We start from the raw sequence: 12,578 nt of genomic DNA on the forward strand, positions 1-12,578 counted from the left end.
CTGGCCTTGAACTAACAGCAATCCACATGCGTCAGCCTCCCAAGTGCTGGGATTACAGGCATGCGCCACCACACTGGGCAGAACGATCAGATTTTATATAAACACTCATAGTACTTTATTATCCATTTTTGAATTATGTACAATTTAATTTTGATACCTTTATTATTTTAAAAATATTAACAATATTTTATACATTTATTCATTCCGTAGTTTATTAAATCCTAATTATGGCTAATGTATTAGTGTTAACAAGACAGAAATGGTCTCCGGCTTAAGATTTTCAGTTTTTTAATCAGTTGTATTTGTTTATACTAGTGATAGCCTATCTGAAAAAAGAAGCAAAAATCTTATTTCTGATAGCATTAAAAAAGAATAAAATACTTCAGAGTAAGTTTAACCAGCACAGTGAAAGATTTATACATTGAAAACTATACATTAAACGTCAATGAAACTGAAAATGACACAAACAAATGGTAAGAAAGCCCATCTTCATAGGTTGGAAGAGTTCAGCTAAAACATCCATAGTACTCAAAGCGATCCCAGTATCACTTTTCACAGAAATAGGCAAAAAAATTCTAAAATCTGTATGGAACTACTGAACCCTGAATAGCTAAATGAGAAAGAAAAACCTAGAGTATCATATTCCTTGATTTCAAATTCTAATACTACAATAATCAAAATAACATAGTACTAGCATAAAAGCAGACACATAGACCAATGAAACAGGGCAGACAGCCCAGAAATAAACCCAAGCACATTTGCCAACTTCTGAACAAAGCCACCAAGACATACTGGCAGATGACAATCTTGTCAAGAACGGGCAGAAAAACTGGATAGTCATCTGCAAGAGAAGGCAACTGCATTGTTATCTTACAACTTACGTGAAAATAAACTCTAACCCTGAAGACCCAAAACAGTAAAAATCCTAGAAGAAAAGCACAGAGGAAAGGCTCTTTGACACTTGTCTCAGCAATGTGTTTGTTTGTTTGTTTTTTGATCTCACACCAAAAGCTCAGGCCTAAAAGCAAAGAATAAAGACAGTACTACATCAAACTAAAAACCTTTTGCACAATAAAGAAAAAAAGCCAAGAAAATCAAAAGGCAGCTTGTGAACTGGAAGAAATATTTGTAAACCATGTATGATAAGAGAAGCTCAATATAAGAACTCACACACCCTACAAAATGTACACTAAAACAGTCATTGTGAAAGATACCATGGAGGTACCTCAAAAAATAAGGGCTAGCACACGGTATGACCAGCTATTGCACAAATAACTGTTTAACCAAATGAAGTCATTGCCTCATGATGATTATCTGCAGCCTCATGACAATTATCTGCATGTCCACGTTTATTGATGCATTATTCAAATAACCAAAATATAGAAACAACCTGTACATCAGCAGATGAATAGATAATTCATGAATTTATGCATATATACAATAAGACTATTCTTTATCCTTAAAGAAAAAGATAGTGCCATTCCCAACAATACACATGAACTTGAGGAGTATTATGCTAAGACAAATTAAGCCAGGCATGCAAAGAAAAATACTATATGATCTCACTTGTACGTTCAAAGAAACAAACCGTTGAATATATAAAAACAGAATATAAACATAGTGACCAGGGATGGGGAGATAGAGAAGTAGAAACTAGTTCGTAAGGCTAACAGTATTATACACTGAAAGTCTGTTGAGAGTAGATGCGAGGCACTCCGTTTTTGAGACAAAAGCTCACTATGTAGTTCAGGCGGGGCTTGAACACACTATGTAGCCCAGGATGGCCTCTAGCAGTGCTTCCCCTGCCTCAGCCTCCTAAGTGCGGGGACCAGGGCTGTGCACCACCACACCCCGAGGCACTCTTGCCATAAGAACAGCAGGGTGATGCACAGACTAATTTTCTTCATAATAGTAACCCTTTCACTTTATCAAAACAACGTAATATATATATATGTCTAAAATACCATTCAGATTTTTATAGAAAACATTTTTCTAGTTTTAATTTCCCACTATTAATATTGGTCATTATAAAAGAAAAGTTGGAAATAAAGTCAAATGCCAACATGAAAACAGACAGATTCATTCATCTATATTTAGTGTTGTTAGATGCCCACGTCCGGAAACATGTGAAAATCCAGACGGATTGACTTCCCAGCTAAATTTTCCCTGGATATGTGTTCTCACATCTCTCGTTCATCTTTATTTAAAATACTAATGTAAGAAGATGTGCGGTGGGATTTTTTTCCCCAATGCTTCCAGTTGCCTTCTTCCTTTTATAGTCTTATCAGTGTTAGGTTTCCTCTCTAGAAAAGAAAAAATAAACACCTAGGAGGCTCGCTAAGTAACTGCATCCTATTCCCAAGTCAGGATTTAACTGTCTCAAAATTCAGATATACAAGATAGTAGGAATTCAACAATTGTTATACTGCACATTGTTTTCTTCAGATTAATTGTTCAGATCACCAGATATGAGTATAAAATTGCTTGAGAAAACAATTTAACCTTGAACTGTTCATTTCAATAAACCATTAGCCATCAGCAGTACAGTTATCACAGCTATCCTTGTATATACACACATATAATTTTTTCCTTCTTTCTTTTCTCCTTTCCCTCATCCCAGCTGTTCCTTCCCTTTCAGCAGTTTTCCCTCTCACAATATCTACTGTATCTTTTGGATTTTATTTACTCTTTCAGGTTCTTACACTAGAGAGGCAATATGATGCTTACATATGCAGGCCTGATTTATTTCACTTATGATGGCCTCTAGTTGCATCCATTTACCTTGTTTAGCAAAGCTCTGTATCGTTTCTATGTATTTTTAAATTACTTTTCATTCTTTGGTCAATCTTGCATTCTTACTTTTGGTTCTCTGAGCAACTTCATTGAAGATAACAATATTAATATAACAACCACTGTTCATTTCTATCATTTTGTTTTGAAATCTTGTATCATTTTTATTGTTCTTTTTTATTCTTTAAAATAAAAAAATTCAGATACAATTGATTATTATACAGTAGGTTTTGGACACTTCAGTTCCAGAAAGAGTAATTTGTAAACTTGATCGGGGCAACCAATCTCCTTTCCTCTTAGTTCATGACAGCTTGCAGCCCAAAACCTGCTTCTTCTATTTAGTGTCCAGAGGTGTGATGTCCTAGTTCAACTCTGAAGTCAAAATCCATAGAGGACCAAATCCCACACACTGCCAAAGCAAAAACTAGACAAACCTGTGCTCCATCATCTTGATCAAATTCCAATCTTAAATTCTATGTTCTGGAGTTTGATTTAGAGAAAACTGCAATTTTCAAATGAATTATGTGCTCAATTTTCCTCTGCGACCCAAGACACTCATTCCTATAGAAATGCCATACCCGATATATTAGCAGAACTTCTAGGGAATTTTAACTCTTAAAACTAGATGTTAACTATTCTTGATTTTATGGTATTTTAACTATTCCATAGTTATCATTTATAATATCAATTGAGTAGAAAATGCATCAAAAATTTGATGGCTTGTGTATTTAACACCCAGGATAAGGTAATTTTAAGGCACATAATCACACACAGTAAGTTAAAATCCTTACAACAGGTTTGGATTGTATTTTTACCAGCCACCTGTGGTTCCCCTCACGCATGCGTATTTAACACTTCAAATTTTCTTCCACAGCAAAATGTATGCCCAATTTTTGCCAGATACTGTCTGTGAAAAACAAGCTTCTTTTTCTTCTGTGGTTTCCCTCTAGGTGTGGTTCTTTCTTGCCTACCTTTTGTAGCCAACAAAACCGTGTGTATTTTCTACTTAATACCTCTAGCCTGACTGATATAAACTGTTTCTTAGGAGACATCATGGTCATGAATTTATTACTATCAAAATATGACTCACTTAATATATTGGAAAAAATAGTTTCTTATACAGTTCAAGTATTTCTAGAAAAAAACTGAATCTACAATACTATACTCATGCACCTGTCTGCCCCCTCCAAATTCATACGTTCAAATCCTAGCTCATAGGATCTCAGTGACCTTAGCAAAAGGGTCTTTAAAGAGGTAATCAAGTTAAAATGAGGTCATTAGGAGGGTTTCAGCCCAGTAAGTACTGTTCTTGTTAGAGGAAATCTGAACACAAACAGGCCAAGAGGGACGAGACATGAAAACATGAAGAATGGTATGTCACACTTAGAAGGAAAGGAGGCAGGTCTGGGACAAATCCTTTCCAGATTTGGTCCTCAGAAGAAGCCAGTCCTGCCAACCCCTTGTTTTTGCCCAAAGCACCTCTGGACTATCAGATGATAATAATCATAATTTTCCACTGTTTAACCCACTCAGTTTGTGTCACCCCATGGCAGCTGTAGGAAAACTAATAGGGCACATTTGCAAAGTACCTTCCAAAATGGCTGTAACAATGGGTATTTTAAGCCACCATGTATAATAAATTAACTTTCTGTCCATGTTTCTTCAACACTACCAGTCTTTGCAATGTTTTGCTAATTTTTAAGAACAATTTTTAAAAAAAGGAATGTATCTTTTAAATGCATAATTTGATTCTGAATCCAAGTTTAGCATACCTTTTTTGTTTTATGTCCTTTTATTTTGAAATTCTAGGATAAATTCAAATTATCAGTATCAACCACTCGTAACTGTACGATTTCAATATAATTTGTTTTTTCTTTTATTTATTTATTTATTTTTTTTGGTTTTTCTCCGGCACCGGGAACCGAACTCACGACCTTACGCTTGCCAGGCAGGCGCTTTGCCGCTGAGCTAAATCCCCAGCCCCGATTTCAATATAATTTGATACAATGATCAAGATCATCAAAATTATTTAAACTATTCATTGATTGACCATCTACTGCAAAATACTCATTCTGAGATAATCACCTATTTCAAAAAGTACATTTTTAAAAGGTAAAAGTCACAATTATAAACTTCAAAATCGTTTTCATGCAGACAGCATGCACAAGTTCATTATGTTTTGGGAATAGATTACCCTGGACTTCTGCTGCAAGTACACAGCAGAGTACTCAATGCTCTTCAAACGGTATCACAAAGTATAGAGCAGCTAACTAAAACAAAGAATCTGCCTTACACGGCCGCAGTGTTTCTCTGCAATCACTGCGAATGCTCATCCTGTCGGACAACCCTGTCCTGTTCTTTCTCAGAGAGCCTGCTTCACCTTCGCGTGAGTTCCGAGGTGAGCTTTGAGGTTGTTGGACTGAACAAACCTCTTCCCGCAGCCAGGGAAGGGACAGGCGAAGCGCTTCTCCCCGGTGTGGATGCGCACGTGCGTGCGGAGGTTGAAGGCCAGGGAGAAGCGCTTCCCACAGCCCGCGAAGGTGCACCGGAAGGGCTTCTCACCCGTGTGCGTCAGGAAGTGCCGGGCCAGCTTGGAGCTCTCGGAGAAGGCGCGGCCGCACTCTGCGCACACGTGCGCCCGGGGCGCGTGCACCAGCAGGTGCTTCCGCAGGGCGGTCTTATCCTTCAGCCTCCGTGCGCAGCCACTGTGAGGGCAAGCAAGGCCAGGCGCCCCTGCAGCGGGAAGCTTCTTGCCTGCCACATGCTCAGAGCACCCAAGGCCAGGATCCTCTTCAGCCCTCGATGCTGTGGGCTTTTGCCTTGCTCCATTTTTCATGTACTCCAAAGAGCATTCGATAAGGGAGCTGGCTGCATAAACTTGTTGAGAAAGACCTTCTTCTGAGTATTTGCTTATGCTTTCCAAGGACCTAGGAAGAAAATCTTCCAGGCTGGGTTCAGAAAATTGACTTGTTATTATGCATTCTATGTAGCAATCAGGGTCCTCCTCTCCACTGGCTTGAGGATGAGGTTCGGGGCCGGAGCCTTCACCACACGGTGGCCAGGTGACAGGGACTGGTTCCACTTTTGTGGTGGGGACTGGGCTCACCTGGCGCTGTTCTGGTTTTGTTACATGGACGGCTTGTCCACCCCGGCCTTTCCGGCCACAGGTCCCGGCCCTTCTCTTCTGCCCGCTGCCTTCCTGAAGGTTCTCACCAGAAGAGAGCAGCCGCTTGTAGGCAGACATGATCTCAGGTAAGTTGTCTTCAACACACACCTGCTTTACGGTAATAACCCTATTAGAGCCATTGTTGGAGGTTGACCTCAGAAATGCTTTGGAAGACACTTTCCAATAACAGAACGGCTACATTCACATATTCTCTGACCACCTCCCCAAGGAAACTCTGGAGTAAGACAAGGGTCAGTCGACGTGTTACTTTGGTATACACGTGAGTTACCTGATGTACCTCCTCACCTCATACTGACTGGGCACTGCTATGGTACTGGCCCTACTGGAGGCCACACCCTGCAAGAAAAGTTATGCTCTTGACTCCAGAGCATGTAAGATACGTAAGTTATGTGTCAACCCTAGAAGGCAAGGGCTGTAGAGGAAGCACAGGGACTTGTCAGGCAAACCTTTATGGAGGCAGCCAGTGGCATCTGATTAAAAAACATGAAGTAGGTGAAGAAGTTAAAATATTTCTGCTTGCACTGGATGTAGCAAATCTAACAACTTACACAAAATGGTGTTGCTTTATTATTTTAATTCATTCTACAAATGTGTATTGGCTCCTGCTACATTACTAGGCAGGGAATGACCCTTTGTCTCTGTAGGGGGCCAGAGTAAAGCTCTGGTGTCCTCTGATCTCTGTGGAGCCACCGAGTGCTGTAGCTGCAGTACATGCACGAATGAGGCTGGCTGTGCTGCAATAAAATGTGGACTGACTGGATTTCACCCACTGGCTGTGGTTCGGCTGCCCACTGTTCTAAGAGGCAGTAATACAGTGAGTAAGACACATAAAACCCACCGCACTCAATAAACGGCCAGGGCAATTTGGCCCTGAAGTTCTCCACCATCTCCTTAAAATGTAAAAGGTAGAGGCTGCGGCGGAGGACTGCAACACGAGTCCAGGCTGGGCAGCTTAGCGACAAGCTGTCTCCAAATTAAAAATGAAAGAAAAAGGGACTTGGGATTTAGCTCAGCAGCACAGTGCCTGCCTGGCGAACGCAAGGTCGTGAGTTCAATTCCCGGTATCGGGAAAAAAAAAGGAAAGAAAAGCGCCAGCGCCATAGCTCAGTGTGAAGGTCCCAGGTACAATCCCTGGTACTGTAGGAAAATAAAAGCAAGACCATTTCAAAGTCATACCATGAATGCTGTTTTTCTTTTTTCTTTTTGTGAAAGCTGTTTTTCTAAGAGCCTTTTTGCTCATAATTGTGTGCCTGATAAAAGATCTCTTTATTTATTGTTCTGATGTCCTGCTTCAGGAACAAAAATTAAATGCTTTTTAAATAAGGCCAAATGTGAAATCGGTGGGGTGAACATTAACGGACTGAAAATACTTTTAAATAGCCACATTAAAAATGAGCATCTCAAAAGAATCACACCATTCACTTTGGGCAATAAATAAACACAGAATAGAAACAAAACATGTTTCAGCTAAGGGAAGAGTTTATAATTTTTCTTTAAAACCTTCTGATGGAAAAAACCGATTAAGATGTTATAATTTATTGTGTCCTTTAAAAAAGTGAAATAATCCTGGGAAACTATGCAGGAATATTTGACAAACCAAATCTTAGTGCCTTGGGAGCATAATTACTAGGATCAAACACAAAAGCCTCTTTCCTTCAATTAGTCTATTTAAAACTGCAGTTTGATTTTCTTTTTTTCCCCTAGCTTATCTGTCACCATCTCGACCTCTCCTACTCAGCCATGGTAAACTCTCCCTCTAATAAAGCATCACATGAGCCCACTGTACATGTTCTGTTTCTGAAACACTACCGACCCATCCTTACTGCCCCTATAAGTGTACACACACACACTGTTCTCAGGGCTTTCTTCGTTCTTATTTTATTTTTTTTATTTCTTTGTTCTTATTTTATGCACTAGGGATTAAACCCAGCATCTTCACACTGAGCTACATCTCAGCCCTTTGTTTGAGACAGTGTCTTGCTGAATTGCCCAAGTTGGGCTTTAGCTTGTGATCCTCCTGCCACAGCCTCCCAGAGTGCTGGGGTTATAGGAATCCCACCAAGTCCTTGAGCCAACCCTTGCTCCCTATTTTATACCATTAGAGCTGTTGGTATCATTTATTTAAGGTGTCTTACCTGTTAGGCCTGTCTTGTTCACCATATGTCCCAGCAGTTAGCACATCTGTCTAATGAAATAAGTCGAAACATGTATGTTAGTTATTGTGCCAGTGTTTTCTGATTTAGCAATCACGTAACAATCGTTTATTAGGAATCTATTCATAATTTTAGACACATTTAATATAGAAACTTCAAAAAGTTGCATGGTGGTATCTAGGAAGATATCTCATAGAGATCAGAGGTGGGGAGACAGGAATTTTTTTAATTTACTAAGGTCCACGTATAGACCTTACTTTTCTAGGATTCTTTTTTTTTTTTAACAATATACAAGCTTATGAGAATTACAAAGGAAACGGAAATGGAAATTTATCAATTTATTATTAGAAAGTAATTCATACGACCAGCATTCTCTGTTAATGGAAATATCTACAAGAAGTTACAGTTACATGCAACGAAGGCAAAACCTGAACATTAAATAAATAAATGGCTGTGTGTTGCGCACATGCCTGTGTTTTCAGCACTCTGGGAGACTGAGGCAGGAGGATCTTAAATGGAACCCAGCGTCATCTCCAAAAATAAAAAAGGCCCGAGGATGTTAGGAAAGTTGCTCTGTGTCGATTCCTTAGTACCCAGGACCCCACTCCCCTACATACCCAAAAAAGCACTGGGGACTAACCTAATTTTATGCCTCTCAAACTGCCACAGAAATACCGTCACGGACGCATTTAGGTATTAAATCATCCCACCAATACTTGGCACCCAACAAGGTTTTCTACGGTGAACTCAGCGTGGGGAAAAGCACACAGTTCATAGGTGCCGCCGGGCTTCGCTTCCGTGGGAAAGGGGAAGATACTCAGTGGTAAACCAAATAGTTTCAGGCCGGGAAACACATCTTTGCACGAGACTCCTCATCACACCTGTCTGGGGACGTCAGACTGAAACCCAGAGGAGTCACGCTCGCTTGGGACAAGAGCACAGGCCCAAGCTGCAGCGCGGGGCCAAGCATGGCGGACGCGGGGGCCGCCATCCTCCCGGCCAACATGGCGGCGCAGGGGACAAAGGACGCGAACCCGGGACCCGGACGCCATTTGTAGCGGGACCCATCACAGGCCTCGCACAAAGAAAGCGCGCTCTGGCTTGGGCAGAAAGAGCACTCAGGAGCGTGGCCTCGGAGAGAGGAAAGCGAAAGCGCGCTTAGTACATAACTTAATAATCCAAGAAGAGGCGGGGGTCAGGGCAGTGGGGGCGGATTGCGGGCAGAAAATGAAGCTCCCCGCTTCCCCTCGGGCCTGGGGACGGCGCTCAGCCTCGGCGTGGGGCGCCTCCCCGCCCGCGCCTCTTCCCATTTTCTAGTTCTACTTTTGGTAGAAGGCTGAGCTCGAACGTGCGACTCTCCTGCCTCATCCTCCCGCAGCGCCAGGCGGGCCGACGGGCGCCGCCTGTAGGTCTCGTGTCCTCCTCCCGGGCGCTGCACCGCGCGGGAAGGAGCGGACGCACCGAAGCCCGAAAGAAGGGCCCGAGCAGCCCGACGGCTGGGGGCCGGCCTCCCCCTGCCCAGCGGGAACGAAGGTTACCGGCGGCGGCGCGAAGTCCTCCTTCCGAGGGCCAGGGCGGCCGCGTGCCCGCCGGCTCCGCCGCTCCGACGCCGCTCCGAACCCGACGCGGGAGCCTGCGCGGCCTCCAGGTGAGGGGGCGGGGCGGGGCCGGAGAAGGGCGTGGCCGGGGAGGGCGTGGTTAGGCGGAGGCCAGAGGGGCGGGGCCAGGGTTAGGGTTACGGTTAGGCGCCGGGTGCGCGGTGCCCTGGGCGGGTAGGGGCGCGCTTGCCGCGGGGCCGCATTCTTGAGCCCGAGGCCCCACGTGTCCCGAGCGAGAAGCAGGCGGTACAGGCGCGCGGCCGCAGTGAACTCGTACCCACCTAGGAGTGGGACCCGAGCGGAAGCGGCAGCTTCTACCCACTGAAATACCAGTCTGTGCGAACACGCGCAGTCGGGTACCCTGCACCGCCCCCGCCTACCGCCGCCCCCGCCTACCGCCGCCCCCGCCCGTTAACCTGCGCGCTCCAGTCCTGGACAGTGACACAACTTACTTCGAAACCTCGCTCAGGCAGTGCTCACCGCTGGCTGTGGTCTAGTGAAATTTAATCGTTCGTGTAAACACACCCGCACTGTTAAAACAAAAGCCAAATCAATGTTTAAGAACCTCTTAAATTTCAGCCTGAAGCTTTTCACGATTCACGTACTAGAGGGCAGTTTTTCACCGTTTGTTTGTGAGTACATTTCAATTATGACACTGAAAAATAGCAGATACTTTCCAGTAGAGAAAATACGTAAACTGTTTTCTGTTTGTTATTCGCCGGTCTCCCCCACCGAGTGTAATGACTCCTCCTCCACTTAGAAGTTAGCTAAAGCTTCCTTCGGAACCTCACCTTTAGAGCCGGGCGTGGTGATGCACGCCTGTCCTCCCAGCACTCGGGAGGCTGAGGCAGGAGGATTGTTGTGAGTTCAAGGCCAGCCTGAACTGCATAGGGAGACCCTGTCTCAAAAAGACGAAAAAAAAAAAAAAAAAAAAAAAGAACCTCACGTTTGAACGTAATGTTCACAGCAGAACTCTAAAAGCGAACATATTTTTAAAACAGCTGCTCTTTTGGTCTCCATAGCACTTTGTAGTGCTCTTTTTGAAAACGACACACGTATGTTCTGAGACCTTGTATTTCTCTGGCTTCTTTTAGTTTCTTTCATTCTTTCTTTTTTTGTTGGTGATAAAAATATCAACATTTGGATTTCAATAACAAATATGACTTAAATGAACCAAAAACTTCTAAGCAGAATATTCTTTCCAAACCTTTAAAGTGGACACACATACTCACACAGTTTAAGCAAAAGATCCCTTTTTAACCCAAATCATCAAAACCACACCCTTATCACTCCGTAAACTTTGTAACAATGCACACAATAAACTAGATTGTGACTCCCTCATCTATCACTGATTTTATCTGCACCCTCCGTGAGAATGTGGTCTGGTGAGACACCACCTTTAGAAATCTGAAATTCTCTTTCCCACTCCACCTCATACATGCATTATTTTTTTATTCCGATTTTGACTTAGCTTTCCTTTCCACAGCGCCCCAAAAGTAAGCCAAAATGAATGAATGCACCTGTTGTCATCTGATCTCATCTCAAGGGAGATTCAATTTCTCCAAAATTGAGTTAGGAAATCAATTACACAGTGAAATAAAAGCAGGAAATAGGCTGTTTCTTGAAGTTGACCACGAGGGACAGTGCATTACAAGTATTTTTTGGATTATGTCGAGAAGGTGCTGAAATTGTAGTCCTACTAATACTTCCAATGCTAGTACAGCCAGTTTTCAAAAACTGTATTTTGATCATTTATATGTGCTAAAAACCAATTTACTTTTTTAAAATTTACATTATTTTGCTATAATTTATAATACCCTTTTCAAATTTGTTTAATCTTGATAGTCACCTTATGAATTGTTATTATCCATTTTATGGATGAGGAAATGAAAAGTCAGTAATGATAAATGCCTTATTCAAAACCACACAAGGATAAGTTGATGCTAGAGTTAAGACCCCAGTCTTACTCTCTTGACACAAAATCTAAATGTAAAGTTAACTTTTCCAAGCCCAATCAATTGTTTAAAGAGTGTATTTAATGTATTATTACTGTCATCATTATCATTATTATTTCAGAAGGTCTGACTGTAGTTCAGGCTGGCCTTAAATTCACTATGTGGTGCAGGCTGGCCTAAAACTCAGGGTGATCCTTCTGCTTCGGCCTTCTGAGTGCTGATATTACAGGCATATGGCACCATGCTTAGCTTTATTGTATTTTAGAGTTTCCATGGGGGAAGGGACCAATCAGCAATTAATATGTGAGTCTACTTGTAATTTGATATCTTAGTAGAGTATGGTTTTTTAAGAGGGCATAGGATAGTACATTTGTCTCTGGCTTTATTTTTATTTAAAATCTAAATGCTTGGTACTTCAAGCTGAGATGAATGAAATGTGTCATCATATTGTTGTATCTTTGCAAAAGTTTTCATGATTTTCAGATGAAAGTTATAGTCACACAAATATTGTCATATTTCATTTTCTCTGTCAGAATTTAGCCATAGGCTTAAATATAGGACCTAAAAGCTACTTCTTAGATGTCAAATTCTCCTCAGACTTTGGCAGTGATTGGTTAGTGTTATTTTTTGTGTAGTTTAATAAGATTCTTTTTTTCTCTTACTGCTGTGTCTGAATATCTGTGTTCCTCCCAAGTCCATGTGTTGAAATCTGCTCCCCAGTGTGACGGTGCTCAGCAGTGTGACCTGTGGGAAGCGGTAGGTCCTGGGGCTGTGACTCACGAACCAGGTCAGTGCTCTCGTAAAGGATGCTCAAGAGCGTGTGCCCTTGTGCCGCGCAAAGATGTGCACAAAGTGTCCTCTGTGGGGAGCGACCCTCTCCAGACACCAGATCATC

At 42.3% G+C, this 12,578-nt stretch overlaps 1 protein-coding gene across 1 annotated transcript; it reads right to left on the reverse strand.

Moving 5' to 3' along the window:
- Positions 1 to 4,565: 4,565 nt before the first annotated feature.
- On the reverse strand, positions 4,566 to 9,778 carry Zfp42 (ZFP42 zinc finger protein). Its single transcript, XM_005373890.2, has 3 exons — positions 9,669 to 9,778; positions 8,113 to 8,162; positions 4,566 to 6,083 (listed from the first exon to the last, which is right to left on the reverse strand). The coding sequence occupies exon 3, from the start codon at positions 6,032 to 6,034 to the stop codon at positions 5,153 to 5,155; it is 882 nt and encodes a 293-aa protein (XP_005373947.1). The 5' UTR covers positions 6,035 to 6,083; positions 8,113 to 8,162; positions 9,669 to 9,778; the 3' UTR covers positions 4,566 to 5,152.
- Between the last annotated feature and the right edge of the window lie 2,800 nt (positions 9,779 to 12,578).

Source organism: Chinchilla lanigera, unplaced genomic scaffold (genome assembly GCF_000276665.1).
Source record: "Chinchilla lanigera isolate Chin_1 unplaced genomic scaffold, ChiLan1.0 scaffold00002, whole genome shotgun sequence".
NCBI lineage: Eukaryota > Metazoa > Chordata > Mammalia > Rodentia > Chinchillidae > Chinchilla > Chinchilla lanigera.